General features: G+C 44.4%; 1 protein-coding gene and 1 pseudogene across 5 annotated transcripts in view; one reads left to right on the forward strand and one right to left on the reverse strand.

Moving 5' to 3' along the window:
• Window positions 1–18691, forward strand: part of LOC121304129 (dual specificity tyrosine-phosphorylation-regulated kinase 1B-like) — a 40250-nt gene extending 21559 nt beyond the window's left edge. For 3 of the 5 annotated variants that reach the window (XM_041235096.1, XM_041235095.1, XM_041235093.1), the window contains exons 2-11: window positions 10226–10371; window positions 11308–11427; window positions 11801–11989; window positions 12351–12498; window positions 12754–13040; window positions 13438–13584; window positions 13799–13960; window positions 16231–16534; window positions 17274–17377; window positions 17925–18691. In XM_041235096.1, coding sequence (XP_041091030.1) covers window positions 10309–10371; window positions 11308–11427; window positions 11801–11989; window positions 12351–12498; window positions 12754–13040; window positions 13438–13584; window positions 13799–13960; window positions 16231–16534; window positions 17274–17377; window positions 17925–18587 — 2187 coding nt within the window. In that variant the 5' untranslated portion in view covers window positions 10226–10308 and the 3' untranslated portion in view covers window positions 18588–18691. Of the gene's footprint in view, window positions 1–1358; window positions 2945–10225; window positions 10372–11307; window positions 11428–11800; window positions 11990–12350; window positions 12499–12753; window positions 13041–13437; window positions 13585–13798; window positions 13961–16230; window positions 16535–17273; window positions 17378–17924 lie in introns of those variants that run through there. The other 2 variants (XM_041235091.1, XM_041235094.1) reach the window with 2 other exon arrangements.
• Window positions 18692–20689: 1998 nt separating this feature from the next.
• LOC121304151 overlaps window positions 20690–25000 on the reverse strand; it is a 9056-nt pseudogene continuing 4745 nt past the window's right edge.

Genomic DNA, 25000 nt, shown 5'->3' on the forward strand with positions numbered 1-25000 from the left:
ATTTCAAAGCATATTGAAAATGGCAACTTTTTACACATTTTTCGGGCTACAGTAGTATCGAGTTTAATTGCATTTAATAAAACGGTGTGACTGATTCTTGTGTGACATTCAACACGCTATCAAAGTGGGAGTGTGTTATAGAGCCTGCCCCTGGCCTAACCTTGGCGGGGGAGTAGCAGCCCAGTTTTGAGGGCGGGGTGGCGGTTAGTTCTCGCACCCAGATTCCGTGCTGCTAATTTTGTGTGTGTGTTTAAAACAAGTGTTTCCCGAGAAAAGCCGCAATCTTCATATAAACCCAAGCAGTTAGTTCTTCTCCTGTTTCACGTTTTGAACGGTAAATTTCTCCCAGTCAACACCAGCACCTGATTTCTGTGGAGAGCTCAGTCCCATTAATCGGTTCGTGCAATATTTTTTAGACTAATAATAATAATAGTATTGTTAAAATCTAAGAAAACAAAAATAAGTTGTATGTATTGGGACGAGGTGGTGCCCTCGCGAGTACGAGCGCTGCGTCGTGGACGCGCACTCGGGGACGAGCCCACAGGGGCGCGCGTCGAGTCTCTATATATATCTGCTAGGTTACTATAAATGGAGAGGAGCGGCTGGGCGGCGCCACTGTGTGTGGCGTGGGTGGGGTTTAAATAAGGTTTACAATAAAATAATAAATATATATTTTAAAAAAAAAAAAAAAAAAAAAAAACCTTTTCAAATCGTGAAGCTGACGTACTTTAACTTGAAAAGTTTCAGGGTTTTTTTTTTTAAAAAAATTTTAATGTGCCATGACGTGGGAGTTATGCGAAAGGAAGCGTTTTAAATATTTTATCTCAAAAGCGCAACCCCCGCGCCCCCCTTCCTCGAACGGTGGAGCGTTCCTGGGTGTGGATCGCAGCCGGGCAGAGAGAGTCAAACCCGGGGAGTGAACACTGGGGGGGAAAGCGGCGAATATGAGCTAGAGTGTCGGGGGAAACATTAACAACTAACCGACAGGGAAGGGCGGGCGGCCGGGAGAGGATCTGGAGGATATCGGTGTGACGGAAACTGCGGAGAGGCCGAGGAGGTGCGGGCGTCAGCACTGAACTGCGGGGGCTGGCCGGGCAGAAACAATCGCTCCTCGGCACCGCAGAGAGACTGCAACACCGTGGATTTAAAACAGACAGCCGTGGAAAAACGCCAGTGAAAACACAGAGGATTTGTTTTGGAAACACGTTCAGAAGGACAGGCACAAGTGAATAAGACTCGGGCCCGGCTTTCCTTCACTGCTTAAAACCAATTTATCAGAAAATAGAAACCGCTTGCTTTATTATTATTATTATTATTATTATTATTATTATTATTAGTAGTAGTAGTATTATTAAACGTCAAATGTGCAATAACTAGAAATGCAAATGCTGCAATGTTAACTGGATTTTAAGAATATATTTATTTACGGTATATATTTTGTTGTGTGACAACTATTTCCTCTTAATGAGCTACAACCAAACTCGAAGACAGGAGATCGGAGTCTCATCTTTTAAAGCCAGTTTCAATCGCTTTACTTTTTCAATGCAAAACAAATGAGTATATAAAAACCACCGCCGGTGCATTAATACCATTGCTTTATATGTATAGTAGTAGTTTTCTTTGCGAGTGGTGGTTTGCTGAACTGTTGTATTTCTAATGCTTTCTGTAGTTTTGAATAATCGCTAGCTGCAGCCTGAGACGAGCGGAGAGGTGTGTGTGTGTCTGCTCGCATCCTGTCCCTCCCTCGCTGGGAGTGTGTGTTGTTTGTTATCGATCAAGGGAAGGTGGGGGGGACGGACGGGACTTGTCATTCGGACTACAACCCCCCCACCCCCCCCAAAAAAAAACAACCTGCTTGGGTCTAAGGTCAGCAATGGACATCTGTTGACATCATACCGCTTCATCCAAGAAGAAAGAAACCGTGGACTCCTGCCTGTACCGACCTTTACCGTGCTAACACTGGACCCCCGTTATAAAGACCCCGGCCTCCTAACACTAGGCAGCTAACGTGAAGTCAGAGGAATATATAAAGTGGATTAAAAAGACTGCAAGGTTATGATCGTTATTTTTGTGTGTTTTCGAAGTTTATCTGCTAGGAATCGATCACTCAGCTGTTTTTATATCTTCGCTAGAAGTGACGGGGCGGGTCAGTGCAGTTCGGAAGAGATCGAGAAACCCCGGCCAACGTGTGTGTGTGTGTTTTTTTTTCTTCTTGTGCCTCTTTCCGCTGCCCATTTCTCCCATCACCGCAACGCAGGACTCGGACACACAAGCCGCATTCAACTATGTTGTGTAGACTGAGTACACAGTGCTGCCTCTACGCCAAAACTGCGAATGGAGTAATGCTTTCGATGTGAGCAACCAAATAAAAGAAAATCCATATCATCTTTATTTTTTCAACGCACATGCAAAGAAGCGCTGTTGCCTGAACTACCAGTAAGCATTTGCCTTAGAAGTCCCTGAACACGAATGAACCGCAGGAGCTGAACTCTTGAAATATCGGTGCCTTTTTTAATTTCATTGTTTTGTTTTGACGCCGCTGCTCAAACTCAGGAGACAAGACATCTGTTCAGATTGGAGAGAAAAAAAAAAAATAAAGCTTTTCCAAGCAAACCCGCTCACCTACACGGCCTTGCTTATTTCCAGTGGATTTGCACGTTCTGTTCCCGAAGACTTTTCGCCGCAGGACGCGCAGTTCTGCTCCGGTACTCTGTGAAACGGGCTCCCGTGGATTGTAGTTTTGATTTGCATTTTATTTATTTGTTTGTTTTATTTTTTTTGGGGTGTCAACAATAAACGATTCCAATGGTGATCACCTCTAGTGTGGAGGAGGAACCGCCCTCTGCCCAGAGAAGGCTGGCAATGCTACAGACGGAATGGACCGGCAACCATGAGCCGAGCCGCTATCTCCCCCAGTCCCACCTGCTTAGGAAGAACTCCAGAAGTCAGTATACATATTTTTTTTAAACTTATACCTCAATCGGAAAATTGACGTCATTTTGTTGGATGCTATCTGCAGCAGTAGGGGGTTATACCATATAACATGTAATCAAAGAAACTACATAATTATATTGCAAAAGTCCACCGGGGAGCCAGAATAGTGGCACAATATTTCAAGTTACATTTCAGAATGTCATATTTTTCAGTGTGTTTTAATTAAGTACATGGGGATCACAACTGCAAAGCGGCGGTATGCAGTTCTGTACGTAACCCTAACGCTGTTATTCAACAGGTTTTTGTTGTTCGGCCTTTCTGAAGCAAAATGAGTTCATTCTGTAGGGTGTTGCTGAAAAAACTTTGGTTGAGCAAAATAATGGGAAGCCAAATAAGTTAAGAGAACTGCAGGGCAGCTGCTGCCCCATCTCGGTGACCTTGTGTTTGTCTCCCTAAGTTCAGAGGTGCTGAGAAGGCGCCTCCCCACCGTTTTCCAGTACAGGATGCAGACAGGCTTGTTGTGGGCTGATTGGTGGGTTACACCAGCCTGGGTTTTAAACCGTTATCTTCTGATCTGTGCTTTTACTGCTTTGTCCAGTAATTATTATTATTATTTTTTTATCCCTGGTAGCTAAAGATGAATGATTTTTGTGTTTTGCAAATTTGACATAAAACCTATGCATATTATTTATTTATTTATTTATTTTTTAAAAAGACATGAGATTGTAAATGCTGGGATAGGAGGTTGCTGTTCAGGAAATATTTTACATTGAGTTTTTCAGTGACCCAGCTTGACTGGGCTGTAGTTTCGTGTCAGTGATTGGTCAGCGTTGCTTGAATGCGGGACCCAGTCCCAAATAACAACATTTCTAGATGGAGCTGTACTGCAAGCATTCAGCTGTTTTTCTATCCACAGCTCCAGTGGTTTTACAGACTGGCTAAACAATGGAAAGTTGTTCTTGTAAAACTCGGACTGTCTTGTGCTGCTCTGCGTTCAGAGTCTTGAGCGATGTGTCAATTGTATTTTACAGAACTTTCCCAAAACTTAAGTCCCTATTGATCTCAATTTTCCTTCCCTTTTTTTTATTGAGACTGTACTGATTATTGCTGACTGTCTCAATCTTTTACTGTTGAGTCTGATTGCAGCTGTTCCCAGGTTTTTTTCTTTCTTTTTTTAAAAATTGGACTGTGTCCTTGTGGGGCACTGGTTTTGTTTCTCTTTGACTAATCTCGATTGTAAAAGTAGATACAAATCCAGTTTCTTGTTCCAGTATGTGCACAGGTGCCTTCCCGTCCATGCTGGCTCCTCGTGTTTGGTCCAAAGCTCAAGTTGTGATAACCATGAAGGGGGGGGACCCTCCTGACACTGCAGATGAACCCTGATGTGTTGTCGTCCCCCCCCCCATGAAAAGCCGTGCCGCTGCGGAGAAAGTAAATAAACAATTAGTCACGCGCCGTTTTGGTGCACTTTCAGCAGTAGTTACGAGATCAGAAAAATGACACGTCATCTCGTCATAGTGAAACTTGAACTGGCTTTCCAGGTCTGCCTGCTGGGCTGTGCTGTGCTCCAAGGTTAATTTCCTTTTAATGTGTAGTTCGGGTTCCTTTCTGAGAGCCAACTTTTCTGAGCGCACTAGCAGTTTTTAAACATTTTAAAATAAAGATTTGATTTTAATGTCAAAGCCCGTTTGTTAAAGGAAAAAAATAAAGTTGCATTGATTTTATAAGTTCCATAGCAGGGATGGAAGTAAGACTCCTATTGCATAGTGATGTCACCCATGCCACGTTTTAATACAAGCTTGATTCGCCACGGTGTTCGAAGTAACAAGGTCGGGTGTAGTAAATAACTAGTAAAACCGGTAATGGATCAAAACTGCCATGCAATGGGAGTCTTATTCCCGTCCCTGTATAGGGAAAGACGTTGCAGAAAAGAATAACAAAGGTTGCTTTCACCAATCCACCCAGTGCTGGAAAGTCTAACAGTAAACATGTTCTGTATTTTTTCGTGCTATTTTTTTTACAGTATATCAAGGCAGTCCTCTTAATGAGAATGAAGGGCGGAGTGTTCATGTGAAAATCACAGACAGCCCAGTGTGGAGCCCCAATTTAATGAGCTCTAAAAAAACAAAAAAAAACAGGTGGTGCTGGAAAGTAGCTAGGAACCAGTAACTCAAACAAAAATAACGCTTGTTTTGACAGGAAAATGGTCTTGTGTGCTGCACAACATTTGACAGTGATGAAATCTGTTTTGAGATGCTTATTTTGCAAGACTCCTTTTAGTTGTGGTATTAATATGTTGTACCTGAGAGCGTGCCAGCCTGCTGTAGTATCCCTTTTCTCTGATTGCTGGACAAATTGGTTTTGAAACACAGACATATCCATTCCCGTTTAAAACACACACAGAGCAAATCCTGTGTATACTTTCCACACATGCACTACTGCGTGTGCACTCTTAATTTCCCTGTGTTTCAGTTCTTTAACACGCCTACTGTATGCTTAATTTCAGTGCAGCAGTAATTACTTCAATTGGACCTCCAGACCCTGCCTCCCCCCCCCCCCCAAACAAGTCTCTGGCCCACAGAGACGGTACCCAGTGTAGAAAGACATGTGATCAGTGGAGATGCTCTAAATCTGAAAAATGACGTCAAGACTGGCAGCTTTCAATTGGAGGGGAGCTAGTACGGAAACTGATGTGTGATAAGACAAGGCCCTGGCAGTGCTGTTCTGTCAGTTCCTGGATTTTGTCTCTCTTAGTAAGTGGTCTGGGTTGAGACGTAACATCCTGCTGGGTTAGATCAGATCTTGCGGACAGGAGCTTGGCTGAGGGCTTGTTAAAATGGGTTTCACCACACTGTGACCTGCTTAGTAGTTGCTAGAGGGGTCCATTTAAATGTGGTCTTTAGAGGGGGGGGCACAAACTGCATGGTTGATGAGGCTTACTGTGTTTGTCGTGAGAGTGGATTTATGCAGAAAAGAATGTATTTTACCTTGATTTTGGGACGCTGAAGTTCTGTCACGACTTCCAGAGAATTAGAAACTCGACGGGAGAGCGCTTGCTCTCTAGAATGAGAAAGTAGAAGTGTTTGAGTAATGCTGACTGGGTTTCCTGTGCTTTCCAGGAATACGAACCCTGCTTCTGTTTTGCTGTTCTTTGCTTGCCAACGGACGCCAAGAATCTGATGGAGTGTGTTGCAAGAGGCTGTTATCCTAAACTTCGCCGCAGAATTATTATAATTTTTTTTTTTTGATGATCTTTTAACGCAAACCAAAGTCAGCAAGTTTTGACACACAAATTTGTGCTTGGTAAGACTTCAGATTCCAACATGCTTCGAAGACAGCGGTGTGACGAAACAAAAGATTCAGGTTTTCTGTTTCCTGTTGCTAATTTGGTTGCTGCAAGTTCAGTAGCTGGTGTCATTAACAGTGAACCTGTGATTTTTTTTTTTTTTAAATGGAGGGCAGCTCTATTGGCTGGAGCCGAGGGACTGGGGGAGAGGCGGTGTGGGTTTGTGATTAGAGCAGAGGACTGCTCGTTTGCTTTCATGGCCTATCGCCTGGAAGCCCAGCGAATGTGCCAGGGCTTGAATTAGACCTCTGTTGCTGTTCGATGCAGGACAAACCCAGATGGTCTTTATTAATAAGCAGTGTCTGACTCAGCTTGAACTTGCAGTCTAAAGTTCAGACTTTGTGGGCGCTTGCCAGTGCTGGCGTTTGCAGCAGGGACAAACAAGGGCCTTGGCTACTCTTATTTAAGTGCCATAGACAAAGGGATACTGTTGATTCACAAAGCCGCAGGTACAGCATCACATAGAAGACTTGTTCATTTCAAAGGAAAGACAAGTCTTTGAAATCCATTGTGGTATGCATTCTGGTGGGCTTGAGCTCCATACTCTGAGCTGCTCTCTGCATTAAGAGGGCAAGTCGTTTTAAACGCTTTTCTAATTAAACAATAATGATTTAATTAACTACATTTTATAATTGTTTAGTTTAGTCAAATAAATTGTATCCCCTCTCCTCCTCTCTTGTTTATTGCTTCTCGTTACAACTTTATAGTTTTTCAAATTTGGTTATCTAGACATTATTGTGACTTTGTTTCCTGTCTGGATTTGTTTAGTTCCTGTGCAGCAGGGTATTCTGACCCCGCAGATGAGGGGTGCTCAGGGTGTGGGGTGGTTTCCTAATAGCTGCTGCACCAGAAGTGAATTTGACAGGGCTTGAAACTCACACTAGCCCTGCACCCAGTCCTGAGTTTACATATTTTCTCTTTGTCTTTAAAATGACCAGGCCCCTGCTGAATATTATTAGAATTGATCACGCCTATTATCACAGCATGAATGTGTCACACACCCAGTGTTAACTGTTCATGCAGTGACTAGGGAGGATCAGCGTAACATCAGACTTCTGATTATTTCAATAATCGACCTAATTTGAAGGTAGTTCTGAAGAGGGCTGGGCCGGTGTAAAATTTCCACGGTATGTTATAATCGGTTCACAAAAGCAGACAAATGGCATCTTCAGCTCTGAAACCAAGGACTGGGTGCGATGCTAGAGAAAGATTCAAAATGGACTTCACCAAACACTGTGGAAAAGGGGGTTAAAAGAAGTGTACATCCTTTTATAATCTACAGCTTAGTAAGGGACCTGCAGGAAGGAAGGTGTACATAACATGAACTCTGCAACTGTAAGAGCTGAAAACCAATACCAATGTCTAATTAAGCAAGTTATCCGTTCAATGAAGGGTCTAGTTGAGTAATTGAGAGCTGGAATGGAAACCAGTAGACACAGGGGGTCCCCAGGACCGGGGTTGGGAACTGCTGCATTAAACCATCGGTTTTCACATGGTTTGACTCCTGTTTTTGTGTCTGCGTTGTGCAGAAGGGCGCTGTCAAGCCTCTTCTGTTTACTCCATTAGGATCTCTAGACATGTTCCCAAACCTGATCTGACAGGATTCGAAAGGTTTTTTCACAGATTGGATTTTTGGGCTGAAAATGAATGATTACCGGAGAGCTCCTCGAAAAGAGATGGTGATATAAAATTGTTGGGACTAAAAGGTCTGTGTACTGCCACCTTTGTAATCGCTGTATTAATCCTGGGGTGTGTTTTGCCCCAGCTTGGTGAAGCCTTTATTCAGTGGAAAGAGCTGCACAATACAGCAGGGTTTTAGGACCGTACAGCACTACTATCTGTAGCTGTTACGTTGAAATAGGGATGGTATAAGATGTTTTCACACCACCCCGAGATATCTTCAAGACCCTGGGCTCCGTTGTGCATTTTTCAGTTGTACAGTGTAGTGTTCTATGGCTAGGAAGAGGATGATATTGGCCGACTGTGTGGTTTGGATTTGTACAGTGCCCTGACGTGGCACCCCCCCCCCCCCCCCAGTAGTAGTCCTCGTGTGGGCAAGGAAAGCAGTGATCTGATTGGACACCGCTGCTGCTGCCATGTCCTCTGCTGAACCCGGCAATGACCTTCTGAACTCTTCAGTCTCTGGGCCACGCCATCTAAGAGGGTGTAAATGAAGGTCGTATTGTAGAGCATTTGAAGTTACTATATATTTATATATGCTCAAAGCGCCAACTTCTCAACATTTTGCTGTGTTTAGCATGCCTTTGTCAAGGGAAAGTGTGTTTGAAAACAAGCAGTGGAGGTGCTTGTGGGCTTTTGATGGTTAGCTGCAAATTTGTTAATGGTGTAACAATCTACTATTTCTTTAAATATATTTGTGTGTGTTATTAAACTTTTAGACTTTACCACATTTTCATTTAATAATCAATTCAGCTTTCCCAAACAGATGAGAAACCCTAAACAAAAGGTTGCCGTACGAAATAGGGTTTACCTAACGTTTAAGGGACAGACTTTTTCTTCTAAAAGTCATGCTATAAGAGAACAATAAAAGCTGCCGTGATTGATTATATTTTTTTATTTGTGTTTTATTTCTTCCTTACTTTTTGTACCCAAGCTGTTAATTCCCGCGGTTTCCATAATAATAATAAATGCACCTGCTCTTGTAGAGGCAGCCCTGCAGGTGAATGACCTCACCGTTTCCCCTCTTCCTTGCTTTGTAGTGTGAATCTATTGTTTGTGTGCCTCTGTCCCTCTATCGCTCTCTGCATAGAGACGGATACCCATCTTTGGGCAGGAAGTCTGCAAGGGGCTTGCTGGGCTGCGTGTTTTGTCCTTACAGGGACTTGCAGGGGACAGCTTCAGCACTTTTTGCAGTATAGTGAGAGTGACAGGGGGGAGGGGGGTTTGAGGCTCCTGGCTGCTGCTCAGCTGTCAGCCAGGGCACCTGATTGGGTGGAGCTTGCTGGTTGCCCGGGCGACGGTGGGTGAGTGGCTGCTGACAGCTGTGCTTAGTTTAGTCAGCTGTGTGTATGGGCGAGAGAGGTGCATGGTGGGAAGGGCTGCTGAGACAGCAGCACACCAGCAAGGCTTATTTATAGAGACCCCACAGCCAGCCCTGGATACCGGCAGCTGATTGGCCCAGCAGGACTCCACCAATCCAGGGTCAGGGATATAGAGCATGAGGGGCGGGGCTGTTCTGTTGGGGGCTATGTCATAAGTTCACAGGAATAGATATGGATGCAGTTGATCTTGTCATTTGTAGCACAGTACCTGATCCTGTTTGTCCCTCTTCATCTGGAATGCTTTTTTTAAAAAGTTTTGTAATGGTACATACTGTCATTTTTCTTCAAGCTGTTTTAATAAGAGTTTCCGTTTAAATGCGTCAGTCCTTTTGGAGAATAACTTCATTTTCGTTGCAGATATAATGAAAAAGGATGTGTGCCGGGTTTACAGTGCGTCAAATATGTTTCCAGTTGTTCAGAAACTTTAGAAGCAAGACCCCTTTTTATATTGCCAAACGATCATTTTAATGATGGGCTGTTTTATTAGATAAGGAATATGTATTCATTCCAGCTAACGCACTTATTCGTCATTCAAGAACCATTAGGTGAACTGAAGTGAGCTATGTTTTGCTTTCGGTCTTGTATCATGCATACCTAGATATAACCTGTAAGAAACGACGTGTGAAAGTTATCGATACACAATGAATCATTACCACTCCTAGTGGGTAATGCACGGAAAGATATCTGCATTTTCACTTTGACCCAAGTCCTGAAGCCTCTTAAAATAAAACTAACCTCAGGTGTGACCAATTTTAACATGTTCATCATTAACTCACCAGGGCGTTTAATGGGACTTCTAACCTGACTTCCAGTAGGCTGTGCGTTTTGTCCTCAGCCTGCAATACAATTGTCACTCACCTTGCCTTCTCTCTCTTTGTCTCAGGTGGAAGCAGCTCAGGATGCAAGCCCTCCTCCTCCTCCCTCTGCCTGCCTGCTGCCTTGGGCGTCTCGCCCGCTGAGGCAACCATGTCGAGCCAGCAGAGCCACCCCTCCTTCAGCAACATCCACTCCATGGCCGACCAGCAGCAGGTAATGCCAACCCTCTGCTTGGGGGAGCCTTCCTCGGACTATTCTACTTTGATGTATTATTCAAATTTATTGTTTTTTTTTAATATTTATTGATATATCGCGGGTGTCCAATATAAATCTGCTATATATTGAGGGCTGTGATGTAGCAAGAGACCCATAGAAGAACAAATAGGCTAATAATAAATACCATACAGTCACTCCCTCGTTTTATTGGGGGTGTCGGGGTCCAGTATAAATACTCTACACAACCTGCTTTTTTCTCATTTTTCGTATAAAAAGCAGCACACTGTTTTAATTCGTACAGCGGAGGGGAATTGCTTCAACTTCAGTCTCCAATTAATTTCATGAGTCTTCCTCTCCTTTCTCAAATGCACAAACCCTCTGCATTAAATTAATGCATTCCCAACACAGGAGGCTTGTTGCTAGGGAGCTGACGTCACTGCCCTGTGACTTTTGCTAGAACATCGCTTCCACACGTGAACACCTCGTTGGGCTAAAATAAAAACTGCTTCAGCAAGACGATCTTTAATTTGGTTTGTGTTATTGTGAAATGCCTGTTTGTGAGAACTCTACGATATTAATGCATTGTCAGCGTAGGGGTGGTAGCGGTGAGCTGAGCCTAACAAATAATTGAATATTAAAAAGAAAAGTACAAAAAGTAACTGACTACTAAATTAAAAAAAAAAAGAAAAATAGCCGTAATTGATGTGTTTAGGGGAGTTCTAATGTGACTGGGCAAAGTAAAAAATAAATAAATGATATTACAAATGAAAAGGTCAGCTGCAGCCATGTCTTTGAAGACATCATGGTTACAAAGAGCTTAATAAAGCTTTCTTGCAGGGTGAGGAATCTGCACGCTGCTAATCCTGGATGTTGGTTTTAGAGGACGGAGCTCTAGACTGTCCTCAGTTAACTTCTTTCTTTCCATTTTGACAGGTGCTGTCAGACATGACGATATTACAGAGGAGGATCCCCCCAACCTTTCGTGACCCGGCCTCTGCACCCCTCCGAAAACTCTCGGTGGATCTCATAAAGACTTACAAGCACATCAACGAGGTGATTACCCCCGCCTGACGTACTGGAAATGATGGATCTCCTTTACTTGTAAAAACCCAAGAGTTGTGTTCCTATTGATTGTAAAAGATGTAATCTGGTTTTTCTTAATACAGTATTAGTATCCCTTCCTTAAATCTGTATTCGGTAAACGTTGCGTAATAGTAAAATTAACTGTGTAAGCAATAGTGAAGCAAAAAAAACCTACAAATAGGAATATAGAGGCTCATGTCATGGTTTAGTTTAGTCTAGTCTAGGGAACGTTAAAACACAAGGCGGCAGCAGCAGTGTCCTGATGCTATTAGTTAGATATGTTCTGTATTGTGTGGGGCAGGTGTACTCCACAGTTAGATGAGTGCTGTATTGTGTGTGGCAGGTGTACTACACAAAGAAGAAGCGGCGTGCCCAGCATGTGCCCCCGGAGGACTCGAGCACTAAGAAGGAGCGGAAGGTGTACAACGACGGTTACGATGATGACAACTACGACTACATTGTGAAGAACGGGGAGAAGTGGCTGGACCGCTACGAGATCGACTCGCTCATCGGCAAGGGCTCCTTCGGGCAGGTCAGACTTCAGATTGGAGCGGGAGGGACTCCCAGTGGAGCAGCAAGGAATGAACAGTTTCGAAATATGAAATTAAAAGAAATTGAACGACAAAAGTCTCGGCTGGATTTCTTTTTCATTGTCCAAGTCCAAAACATTTGTCAATTGTTGAATTTATTCCGTGTCTACTTAAATTTAAGACTATTGAGTACTTTTTTATTTCTTCTGTTTGTATTTTTGATATTTTAAATGTACTTTAGCAAGCCAACCTTTGCAGGAAAGACGATACTTTCTAAAAAAAAAAAAAAAAAAAAAAAAATTCCTTGTCTTGCTATTAACCCCACCCTGGGGTGTGTGTGTTAACATGCTGTGTGTGTTTCAGGTGGTGAAGGCGTACGACCATCATGAGCAGGAGTGGGTGGCCATCAAGATCATCAAGAACAAGAAAGCCTTCCTGAACCAAGCCCAGATTGAGCTGCGTCTGCTGGAGCTCATGAACAAACACGACACGGAGATGAAATACTACATCGGTAAGAGGTCCTGCAGCGGGGCTCGACGCACAACCACGATCAGAAACGAGCCTCTAGCGCTCGCTTAGCGCTCCTGACATGAGCAACCATTGGCTTTGCACGCTTACGTGACCACCAACAGAGTTCTTAGTGTGTTTTATATATATGTAATAGCTGTACACATTTAAAGAAGGATTTCTCCCCCAGTGTCTTTCTAATTTTGAACCCCCCCACCCCTGAAATCCTTTTTCATTGTGTGTTTTTTTTTTTTTGCAGTCCACTTGAAACGTCACTTCATGTTCCGTAATCACCTCTGCCTGGTGTTTGAGCTGCTCTCCTATAACCTGTACGACCTTCTGCGCAACACCAACTTCCGCGGCGTCTCCCTTAACCTGACGCGCAAGTTCGCCCAGCAGCTGTGCACGGCCCTGCTGTTCCTGGCCACGCCGGAGCTCAGCATCATCCACTGCGACCTCAAGCCCGAAAACATTCTGCTGTGCAACCCCAAGCGCAGCGCCATCAAGATCGTCGACTTTGGCAGCTCCTGCCAGCTCGGACAGAGGGTGAGGAGGAACGTCCTGGGAGGGTTTGAGAATCCCTCCGTGACTCGGGCTTAAGAATCGTTTGATCAGTTCTGGTGGTGGTGTGGGATGCGATTTTTTTTTTTTTTTAAGTCTTGGAGTTGTGTTTTTTTTACCCAAATTACGGTTTTGTGAACCCACCCAAAACTTTAAAACGTTCAGTGAGGATTGTAAGTTAGTGAAGGTGGCACAGATGTTTCTCCACTTGACTAAGTTTCTTTTATAAGTTTGAGAACTCAAATAGTTTAAGCCAGGAAGCTTGCTAAATTCAATGACTAACTGATGATCTCTGTGTTTTTAGTTATAGATGCATTAGTGTGCTGACTGACTCCTGTCTTCTGTCTGTGTGTCTCTTTCTCTCTCGCTCGCTCTCTCTCAGATCTACCAGTACATCCAGAGCCGGTTTTACCGCTCTCCAGAGGTACTGCTAGGCATGCCGTATGACCTGGCCATCGACATGTGGTCCCTGGGCTGCATCCTGGTGGAGATGCACACAGGGGAGCCCCTCTTCAGTGGTTCCAACGAGGTACAAAGAAAACCGATACGTGGATATTTGTAAAATATTATAGGTCAACATTTTTCCCTTTAGGCAAGTTATAGGCATATCACCCCATCTATAGTAAATGTAGCACCTGGACAATTTGCTTACAGTGTATAATGTAGCACCACCTGGTTGTGAGTTTGCATTCGGTGCCCCTGTTGTGTGTATCTGATCTCCCTTCTCTCTCACTGTCTCGCAGGTGGATCAGATGAATAAGATAGTGGAGGTCCTGGGAGTCCCTCCCTCCCACATGCTCGACCAGGCTCCCAAAGCCAGGAAGTACTTCGACAAGCTGTCCGAAGGCCTCTGGACGGTCAAGAAGAATAAGGACATAAAGAAGGTACTTTATCCATCGGCCTCCGTGAGTAACTTCTTCAGGCTACTTCTCTTCCGTTCTTCTCCCACTCCCCCTTTCATCGCCACTCTGGAGACCTCTCCCCTTGTAGCCTTTGTTCTGTTCTCCTGTAACAAACAGTATCGTTCTCTTGGCTCTGGCTGTGCTGCTTTCAGACAATAAGCGAAACTGCGCTCGTGTATCGACTCGTATATTGTTGTACAGCTTGGGTCTGAATAAAAGCAGTGGTGGGGAACAGGTTATTGGTCAAACAATGTTGAAATTTTCGATAGGCAGACCTGCACAATTTTTACTTTTGGCCCAGTGAGGTCGCTGAATTCCATCATTATTAAATTAGGGGGTGCAATGCTTCCTCCCTCTTAATAGGGTGACGATGGAGTACAAGACCATTTTTTGCGATTTACAACGGGCATGGTAAGAAGACTCCTACTGCATAGCGGTTTCACCCATTCCAGGTTTTACTACAAGCTTGATTAGACCCAGTGGAAAGGTAACAAGCTCGGGTGTGTCTCCTTATTAAACTTTCAGTACAACCAGGAATGGATCAAAGCGCTATACAACAGGAGTCTTGTTTCCATCTCTGTAATAATCGGTTCATACTTTGTGTGTATGGAGCAGCTTTACCCGAACTGCATGAGATGATATCGGTTCTACAAGAAGAGCCACCTTACATGCCAGACACTTACAAACCGCGACAAAGCTGTGCTGAAATACGTGAAATCCGACTCGAAAGCCATAGCTAGCGTGCAAAGAGAAGCGCGGTACTGTCTGTTCTGAAAGACGATACGTACTCCCAAGTGGAGCGCGGGGGAAGTAGATTCCTCTGGGAAGCTTGTGCTGATCCAGGGGATTGCTGCTTTGTTTCCCGCTCACAGGTATGTATGAACTGCCTGCTGATTTTTGCTGACCCAGTGTTGCATTATTATAACCCTTTGCAGTTTTCAGTTGTTTCTTTTTAATCTCAATACCCCTAGAAGGAAATCGGATCCCCGTTGCAGAGCAGCTTGAACCATTCCAGGTTTTACACTTTTTTAATTAGCTTGTCACAAGGTTGTTACCTATACACCTTGACAAGCCCCCCTTAAAATCTGGAATAGCTCTGCTGTGCAATTGGGGGGGGGGGGGGGGGTTACGATTGCATCATGCCATACCTGGGGCTTGTGTATCTCTTAAGATCCAGATTCGGACCTTTATGTCGCTGGATTATTGCTGCTGTTCTGCTGGGAGGGTTGCAGTAATGGTTGCTGTTTTCATGGAGTACTTGCTATGCTTCTGTTAAGTCTGTACGCAGGGGTTCAGATGGTGACCAGCGGTTTTGCAGGACTGCTTTGGTTCTGTGAATTCCTGTGATGGAGAAACCGTTGTTTTAATCCATACCAGCGTGGGTTAGGGGAGGAGCAGCAATCGTTCTGACCCAGCATGTCTAATTCACTTTGCACTAAGTGGATTATAAGGGCATAGCTGGGGCAATTCAATCCGTTGGCAACATTTGAACCTTTCTCTATATATGGATGTACAGCGGTGGCCAAAAGTTTTGCACCGCCTACAATTTTAGGATTGAGACACGTTTTTTCTTTTGTCAGTTTTTCGTTCAGTAAATGGAAAAACCTACGAAGAGGTAATTCAGTATGTTAACGTTATTCAGCAGGTTTCATTTGACTTAATGCAGCAACATTTAGTTAATTCTGTAGGGCGATGCAAAACATTTGGCCAGAGCTGTATGTCTGTCTGTATGCTAGTTTCTTTATCGTATGTATATTTGTGTGTCCTTTCTTTTGTACTTACTGGGTTGAAAATGAATTCTTATGCGCAGCTATTGCTGTGTCACAAATACATTCAGGTATTTATATAGCGACACTCCTCTTCATTTCACAAAGGTTAGCAATGGCATGTTTAAAGAGACGTGCTGTGTAGCGGTGATAAGTAGACTTAAAAAAGATCTACTCTTAAAGCCAACGAAAATAAAAGCTGCATCATACAGATACTGAGCTATAAATTAAGAGAAAGGCGAAGGAGTGGGGAGCGTTTGGTATTCAGAAACGCCAGGAATGTGTCGCTCCTCTTTTAGTGTTTCCAAATGCGTCTCCTGAGTGTTTTAATAGTGGTTTGGTGTTCATTACGTCTCATTTACATCTAATATACAGATAAAAAAATTAAAAATACTCAATCTTAAAATTTTAGCTAATGCAAAACATTTGGCCATAGCTGTAGTGATGCAGTCTTAACAAGCTCACTCTCTCTCTCGCTCCCCCCCCCCCCCCCTCCCCTGCCTTCAGGAGTACAAGCCTCCAGCCACCCGCAGGCTGCACGAGATCCTGGGAGTGGAAACTGGGGGTCCTGGAGGCCGGCGGGCGGGGGAACAGGGCCACGCCCCCTGCGACTACCTGAAATTCAAGGACCTCATCCTGCGCATGCTGGACTACGACCCCAAGACCCGCATCACCCCCTTTTACGCACTGCAGCACAACTTCTTCAAGAAGACCACCGACGAAGGGACGAACACTAGCAGCAGCACGTCCACCAGTCCAGCCATGGACCACAGCCACTCCACCAGTACCACCAGCTCCGTCTCCAGCTCAGGTAACAGCACCGCACGCCACGAAAATCACGGCCATCAAATTGTCATTCGCTCCCGGCTTGAAACTCAGTCCTGGGTTTCAGAAATACCTTCAGTTAGGTATATCATTTAAAGGATCAGCAGTTTTTTTTTTTTTTTTGATGTGTAATGAATTGCACTTTCCCCTCTTACAGCTATATAAACAGCTTGTATTGGTAAACAGGCTCATGCCATTTGTTCTTCCTGTGAGAAGTATGATCAGTTTACTTGGGACCTGGCTCCTGCTATTAATACCTTAACCAAAGAAGTTCCAGGACCCAGGAGTGGGTGCAGGGCTAGTTCAAGTTTCAGCCCCAGGGTACACTTCAGAGTTGTGTTACTGGCTTTTTTCACAACGATTTGGTGTAAAGGCTGTGATAAATCGGTACATCATTCCCCATACATATTTACAACTCCCTCCTAGTTGAGGTAGACGCTAGCTTTTGAGAGATTACATTACACAAACCAAAAAGGATTTATAGCAAATTCAATTGAGGATTCAGATTATAGCATGGCCAGTGCCTCGAACTTAACTTAAATAACTCCACTGGAAACTTGAGACCCTCTGGAAAGATAGGAATGATGACTCGAAACAGGCCAGTAAAACAAATCTAATAGAGCAATGTGTGTGTAATGTTAGTCCCCCCGAAGTAAGTCTTTCTGTAAAGTGGCTTTCTTTGACCTCCTCAATTCATTCCTGTACAAATTCCGCTTTGGTTGCAGGTGGATCGAGTGGCTCCTCCAATGATAACCGGAATTACCGATATAGTAATCGATACTACAACAGCGCTGTCACTCACACGGACTACGAGATGCAGAGCCCACAGGTACGAGAGTGCATTTCCTGCACGTGCTTACATGTGTGTGAACAAGAAGCAGTAAAATACATCCATTAAGTGGTGTCCCTGTAAGACAGCTGCTTGCCTGACCGGTGGGGGGTTTGTCCCGGGATCTTGTTACCCACCATCTGGGTTTCATTGCTCTGTTTTGTTCAGGATAGGTGGCAAAGGGTATTTTATAAACAGCCAGTAAAGCAAACCTCACTAAGGCCGGTTCCTCCTGTTCACTTCAATTCTAAAGCTACGTTCAGCAGCCTCAAATACAGCAAGCCTTTTAAGACCTAGGTGCGGCATCAAAACTCTCTGAAAACTTTGATGCAACACAATGGAACTCATTTGCACATTTAATATTGCAGTGCCTCATAATAAAAAGTAACAGCACTTTTTAATAGTGGGTTTCTCATGATGGCTTCATTAAGTATATGGGGAAAACTGTAAAGCGGCACGTAATTCCGTCTGTTAACATAAGATTGTTCGGAGCTGCACACACATTGTACAGCTTTGCTGATGGCCCTGCTTGGATCTCGTTTCCCAGGCTCCCTCTCAGCAGCAGATGAGGCTGTGGCCGGGCGGTGACGGGCAAATCCCCAACAGCGACTCCTACCCCCAGCTGCTCCTGCACAAGCCAGCCGCCACCCAGCAGCCACGCCACTACCCCTCTGTGCTGGTGGGCGGCGGTGGAGGAGGACTGACCATCATCGAGCCCCACCATCCGCACCCCGTCTACGGGCACCATGGCAACGGGCGCCAGCTCCGGCAGCAGCAGCAGCAGCTGATGCCAATCTCTTCCCCTCAGATCCCAGACTCCATCGAGCTGAGCCTCGCTCATCACCACCACCACCTGGCCCCTTCTTCCATCCACCATCCGCCCACCCTGCCCCCCAGCCTGGACTCCAGCCAGTACGGCTCTTCCAACCTGCACCTGGGTCTCTCTGCCTTCCGGACTAGGACAGTGGTAGCCCCTCCCCAGGACAGTGTGGTGGCCACCTCGGGGCTGAGCTACCCCCCTTACCCCAGCTCCAGCTCCAGCAGCAGCAGCAGCAGCAGCAACAACAACAACCCTCTCCAGGTCGGCATAGTCGGCAGCTCTCTGGCGGGGCTGCCCCGAAACAGCCGCTCCGACTCGGAGGAATCGGCCATGGTGGGGGTGTGCGGGGGGGGCGGCGGACCCTCGCAGAGCGCGGCCGCTAGCTCTTGATGACTCTAGAACAACTGCATAAAGCCATACAGTTAAAAATGATGGAGTAAAACAAACAGAGGCACGCAGATATACAGGCACACGGAGACCACGTAAAGGACGAAAGCAAGAAGCGTTTCGCAAACGTACCCGCCCACCCCGGGGGGCGGGCCGGGGAGTTTTCAGGCTTGTTTTTTGTTCAAGAAGGACAAATGGAGAGGGGTGGGATCTGAATTTAAGAGTGGATGATTTGTGGCGGGTGGGGAATGGGTTTCTGTGAATGGAGGAAAAACCCTGTTTGTATTATTATTATTATTATTATTATTATTATTATTATTGTTGTTTTTTTTTTTTGAAGTCTAGGTGTTTTAATTGTAAATTGTTAATTTATTAATAATCACTACATGAGGTGCGAGACCTGCGTGTGGAGAAGAAAACAAACTAAAAGAGAAACAGCAGGGTTCTTTATTATTATTGATACAGAAAGAAGAAATAGCTTGGACTTCTAATATTTTTACTTTTTTTTTTTTTTTATTTTTTTAATTTTTTTTTTTTTTTTTTTTTTTTAACTTCTCGCTACACACTGGCTTATATAAAACAAACTACTAAAGGAAGGAGGGGCTACCTGTCATCATGAATTGCTTCACAAAAACTAAAACATTTCTCCATAAGAAGAAAACAACCAAATGCTTCCGGTTTATATTGTCTGTCGGTCTGTGTCCTCTTTCTGTCTCTTCTCCCATCATCCCTCTCCTGCGTGGACGGACTGGTTAACGGTAAATTGATTGACAAGCCTCACTCCTGGCTGTCACTTTTCGGGGTGTAGGAACCCACTTTTAATGTGACAACTGTCAACAAAAAAAAAAAAAAAAAAAAACCTTGTTCATTCTTCCCCTTCTCTCTCTGTCTCTCTGATATATATAGTTTCTCTCAAGCTGCTAACCACACTCTCAACAATGTTGGAATTGCTGCTAAACAAAAGAAAACAAAAAACACTTTGTAACCCTCCTGCTTCAAAACAAAAAACAAAAACCAACCAACCAGCCAACCACTGCATCTTATGTATTTATTACTATTTAACAAAAGAGAAGCAAAAACTGAGTCCTGTTGTGCTGTTTTTATTTTTTTATTTTGATGAAGAGAGGGAGGGGGGAGGTGCATCAAGAGCCATTTTAACTTCTTGTTTGTAGTTTTTTTTTTTTTTTTTTGTTTGTTTTTCCCCAGAAAAAATTAAAGGAAAGAAAAAAGTCACTGTAGTATTGATTCCAAACTTTTTTCTTTTTATTTGCTTTTTTCCCTTCTATTTATTTTGTATTCATTCATTTTATTTTTCATGAAACCCTAAGACTTTAGCCATTCTCAGTTAATCTTGATCAGCCATATGTGTGTGTATATATATTGCAGAATAGTCAGGGAACCAGCTTCATATGCCTGTCAGTGTGTGTGTGCCACCTAGGATATCTATCACAAGCTACTGTTGCCCTCTCATCAATGTGCAGGGTTCAAACATAAGCGTGTGTGCGCATTTAAATGGCAGTGATGTTCTGATTGCCATGCAACAGGTACAGTCGTTATGTAAAGGAATCAGGAACACAAAGTGTGTCGAGGGTAATTCGTGGGTTCATTTCAAAGCTCTTGCAAAGATTATTTTAGTGCCGACAGTGCCCTCCAGTGGAGACGCGTGGTAATTTATACATTTTCTTTTTATGTGCAATCATTTCGTTATTTTAAATGTTTTTAACGTTTTGATATATTCTGAGTTCAGGTGTTGATCTTCAGTTCCAGTTGCCTGTCAGCTGGGTCTGCGGTTTGGTCAGCCGAGGTGTGTCTCGTAGAAGCATCCACCAGTCCCAGCTTGTGCGCCGCTATGTATCGTCAACAACGCAACACTTACCTTGTTACAAAGTGGCAGATCAGTACCTGACGAGATAGCTACAAATGGGTTTGAGTGGTATAGCATTGGTTTCATGTCAACTGTGACGGTGCTTCTCAACCCTTGGTTTCCATTCCAACCGAGCTCTCAATTACTGAACTAGACCCTTAATTGAACTGATCATTAGCTTAATTAGACCTTTGATTTGTTTTCAGCTTTTAAATAGTTGTATGTGTGTATGTATATATGTGTATATCTGTCTATCTATCATCATCTATAACCCACAACAATTCTAATAGGTGCAACCCTAAGAAAGGCATATGATATCCCCTCGCCTTTCAACTACATCACACCTTAAAAGCGATGCTTTCAAATCATGTGTATAAAACTAGACCGAAGTTTTAATTCATTGGAATCCTGTTTTGAGATCAAACAGCTGCACGGAACCAGATGAGCCCCGACGGTCCAAACGGTCTCCTCTTGGTCCTACATGTTCTCTTGTGTTGCTGTATAGAAGGAGCGACCAGCCCTGGTCCTGGAGAGACAGTCCTGCAGCTTTTCTAGGTGTCATTGCATCATCAGTGGAGAAAGATCTGGAGCACATGTTCGACTAATTCAGACAGTAACCGGTTTATTAAGTAACTGAGAGACTGGATGAAATGAAAACCAGAAGACCCTGTAAACTCTCCTGGACCAGCGTGGGAGACCCCTGAGATATGATATAATATATACACACACACACAAAACATTACTTTTAAAGTTGACATAAAAACGTAAAAGGTCCTTCATGGATTAGGGCCATCCTGTCTCCAAGAACATATATTCCTATTCGTTCCTCGAGAACTATTCCGGTTCACTTCATTAGTCAGGTGGAAACGTTGGATTATTTTAAATCTCACTTATGAAAAACTTTTTTTTTTTTTTTTTTAAACATGCGCTTTACTATAACCAGCTGTAGCTGGAGTGTACTGAACGTCGGAGCTCTTTTGTACAGAGTGCTGGGATGCCATGGACTTGAAGCGAGGGCGCTATATAAAAATACATTTGCATTGTGCTGTGCTATACTGCATTGCATCGTCTCATTCAGGGCCTCCTTTCTCCATTCTGTTGATGTCTCCGTTGATGAGGTCCTGGGAGTCCCCTCTCTCCGCCTCCTCCTGGCTCCAGGGCAGTCTGGGGGGGTTCCCTGGGGGGGTGTCCAGCTCAGACAGCTCTTTGGCAGAGCAGGAGGGGGTGGGCGTCTCATAGGTGCTGTGGAAGGTGTCGTAGTCGACCTCGTAGAAGCCCTCCTCGAGGGTCAACACTGGCATGAAGCGCTGCCCCCACATCACCTCCGAGTTCAGGTAGGAGCTGCGCGCCTGGCAAGTCATCCCTGTCAATGACCAGCGAGTGGGTTAGACAGCGGGCACTGCGGGTCACATAACCAAGGGTAAGAATAAAACGCAGCAACATAGCCACAGCACACTGACAGCATGGTAAAACACAGAGAGGTGTGGTAAAGTATAGGGAAGCATTGTAAAGCACAGAGAGGTGTGGTAAAGCACAGGGAAGCATTGTAAAGCACAGAGAGGTCTGTTAAAGCACAGGGAAGCATTGTAAAGTACAGAGAGGTCTGGTAAAGAATGGTAAATGCAGAGGTATAACTTTTATAAGGGTGATACTGAATTTTAAACAGAACTGTAAATGTATTTTAAGGTTAAACTGAACATAACTGTGACGCTGGCAGCTTTAAATACATACAAACCACACACACACACACACACACACACACACACACACACACACACACACACACACACACGAATAGACAGAGACCTCTCCAGCACATAAATAACGTGAGCGAGATTACTTTTCTTTCCATTCCAGATGACTGCAATTCGTTTACAGATAGAGGAAATGGACTGCAGGCTCTCTGCAAATCCAATTTAGTGGCGTCAGGAAATTCCTTTGAAAGATGCCTCAAAAGCCAATTACAGCTCTTGTGTTGTGCAGCAGAGATTTAGAAAGCTGTATTATGAGATCTTTCAGTTTGTATGACTAGAAGCCGAGTGACTGAGCGCTTTTGCACTGGAGTGTGGCTAAAATAATTTTCCCTTTTAAACCATTGCAGCCCACAAAATAATTGCCCGAGTCTCACTTGTTAATTGCAACAGACACCTGGCATTACACGAGGCTAAAGAAAGTTCTCAGACTGCTACCCGTGAGTTCTTCTACTGCTTCACTTCCTGGGTGTTTAAACAGCAGTGTCAAAGCATGTCAATGAAGAGTGGACTCGGCTGATTTGAAGGGGTGGGGAAATCGCCCAGGAAGCGCAACTCTAACTGAAAGCACTAGTAATAGATCTCATGTGTTACTGTAAATACCTGTTTGCTTTATCTTGTATATGTGGTTCTTTATGGAACTTTTTTTTTTTTTTTTTGCCCCAGGAAATGTCCCTGCTGGAATACATTTATCCAGATTGCAAATAATTGCGATTGATGATATCCGGTTTTTGAAAAGTAATCTGGACCACAAAATAAAGGATTGCAAAACCGGCCCCTGGCGATTCGACCAAATCAATCAAAACTGTTAAACACTCCAATAGTGTTTAAATTTAGAAATACTAAAATTAATAACAAACTTTGACAACCAGTAGATCATTTCATCACTAGGATCTATTAACAAATCTATGCATTCCCACCAACATTACATGCTATAGCAGCAGTGGGTGCTTTTTGCCACCTTGTGGTTTTATTTAGAACTGCAGTCCGCTAAATCGAAATTTAAATGTAACACTAATGAGGTTCTTTCTAACCACTGAGCTACTCAAACACTCTGCCTTCCACACTGCAGCCCAGTGCTTTCTCTATCCACTGAGCTACTCAAACCCACTGCCTTCCACACTGCAGCCCAGCGCTTTCTCTAACCACTGAGCTACTCAAACCCACTGCCTTCCACACTGCAGCCCAGCGCTTTCTCTAACCACTGAGCTACTCAAACCCACTGCCTTCCACACTGCAGCTACCACTCTACTCAAACCCACTGCCTTCCACACTGCAGCCCAGCCACTGCTTTCTCTATCCACTGAGCTACTCAAACCCACTGCCTTCCACACTGCAGCCCAGCGCTTTCTCTAACCACTGAGCTACTCAAACCCACTGCCTTCCACACTGCAGCCCAGCGCTTTCTCTAACCACTGAGCTACTCAAACCCACTGCCTTCCACACTGCAGCCCAGCGCTTTCTCTAACCACTGAGCTACTCAAACCCACTGCCTTCCACACTGCAGCCCAGCGCTTTCTCTAACCACTGAGCTACTCAAACCCACTGCCTTCCACACTGCAGCCCAGCACTCTAACCACTGAGCTCCTCAAACACACTGCCTTCTACACTGCAGCCCAGTGCTTTCTATCCACTGAGCTACTCAAACACACTGCCTTCTACACTGCAGCCCAGTGCTTTCTTTTTCTCTGTCGTGAGCGACCATATTAGTTACTCTGAGATTAGTTCTGAAGTATTAATTAGCAGTAGTCAATCTAGTGTAAATAATGTTGACGGAGTACTGACCTGCGTCTCATGAGGCGTGAAACACAGAACATTACATTTTTTTTTTAAAAAGACTTGACTGGTCGATAAAAGACGTTCATAACAAATCCTGCCTAAAGAAGCATAGAATCGATTAGTCAGGTCTAATGACTGCTGGAGCTATAAGACCTCAGTAATCAATAGTCTAATTTCTCCAATATACTCTATACAAGCCAGCGCACACCGGTTAGGAAACGAACACGACTGATTTCCCGGACACTGACAGCTTTTCTTTCTTACAAATCCGTGCTAAGGCAATGTGATCCAGTGGTTAAAATCCAGGGACTTGTAACCAGAAAGTCACCCATTCAAATCCCACCTCTGCCATTGACTGATTCATTGTGTGTCATCCTGAGCGAGTCACTTCACCTCCTTGTGCTCCATCCTGCGGATGAGATGTTAAATCAATGTCCTATTTGAAGTGACCCTGCATATAATGTGCAGTTCACAGCCTGCCTCTGTAACGCGCTTTGTGATAGTGGGCCACTATGAAAGATACTATATAAAAAAGAAAGATATTATTATTACTATTATTATATGATTCTCTCTTACCCGTTGCCTCCACCATCCCCTCCAGGATGACGACAATCTCAAACTCCTCCTTCTCCAGCTTTGCCTGGGAGAGCTCCCAGAAGGGGCTCAGCTCGTTGAACTCATGGGAGATGATGAGGGGCGACACCAGGAAGAGGCGGTCGTCGCCCGTGTCGAAGCCCACGTTGATGTCCGTTTGGTTCAAGGGGATGAACTCCCCTTCCTTGGTCTGCTTGGACCGGATGAGCTTGGCCCGGATGGAAGCCTCCACGATGTGAGAGTTGCGTAGATCCCCGACTCTGAACATCAAGCATAGCTTGCTGTCCCGCATCGACACCACGGCCTTGTGGGAGAACATCAGCGTCTCGGCCCTCTTGTTGGGCTGGGAGATCTTCACGAACATGCAGCCCACCATGAAGGCGTTCACGATGGAGCCCAGGATGGCCTGGACCAGGAGCAGGGCGATG

The sequence above is a fragment of the Polyodon spathula genome, chromosome 37, assembly GCF_017654505.1.
Source record: "Polyodon spathula isolate WHYD16114869_AA chromosome 37, ASM1765450v1, whole genome shotgun sequence".
NCBI lineage: Eukaryota > Metazoa > Chordata > Actinopteri > Acipenseriformes > Polyodontidae > Polyodon > Polyodon spathula.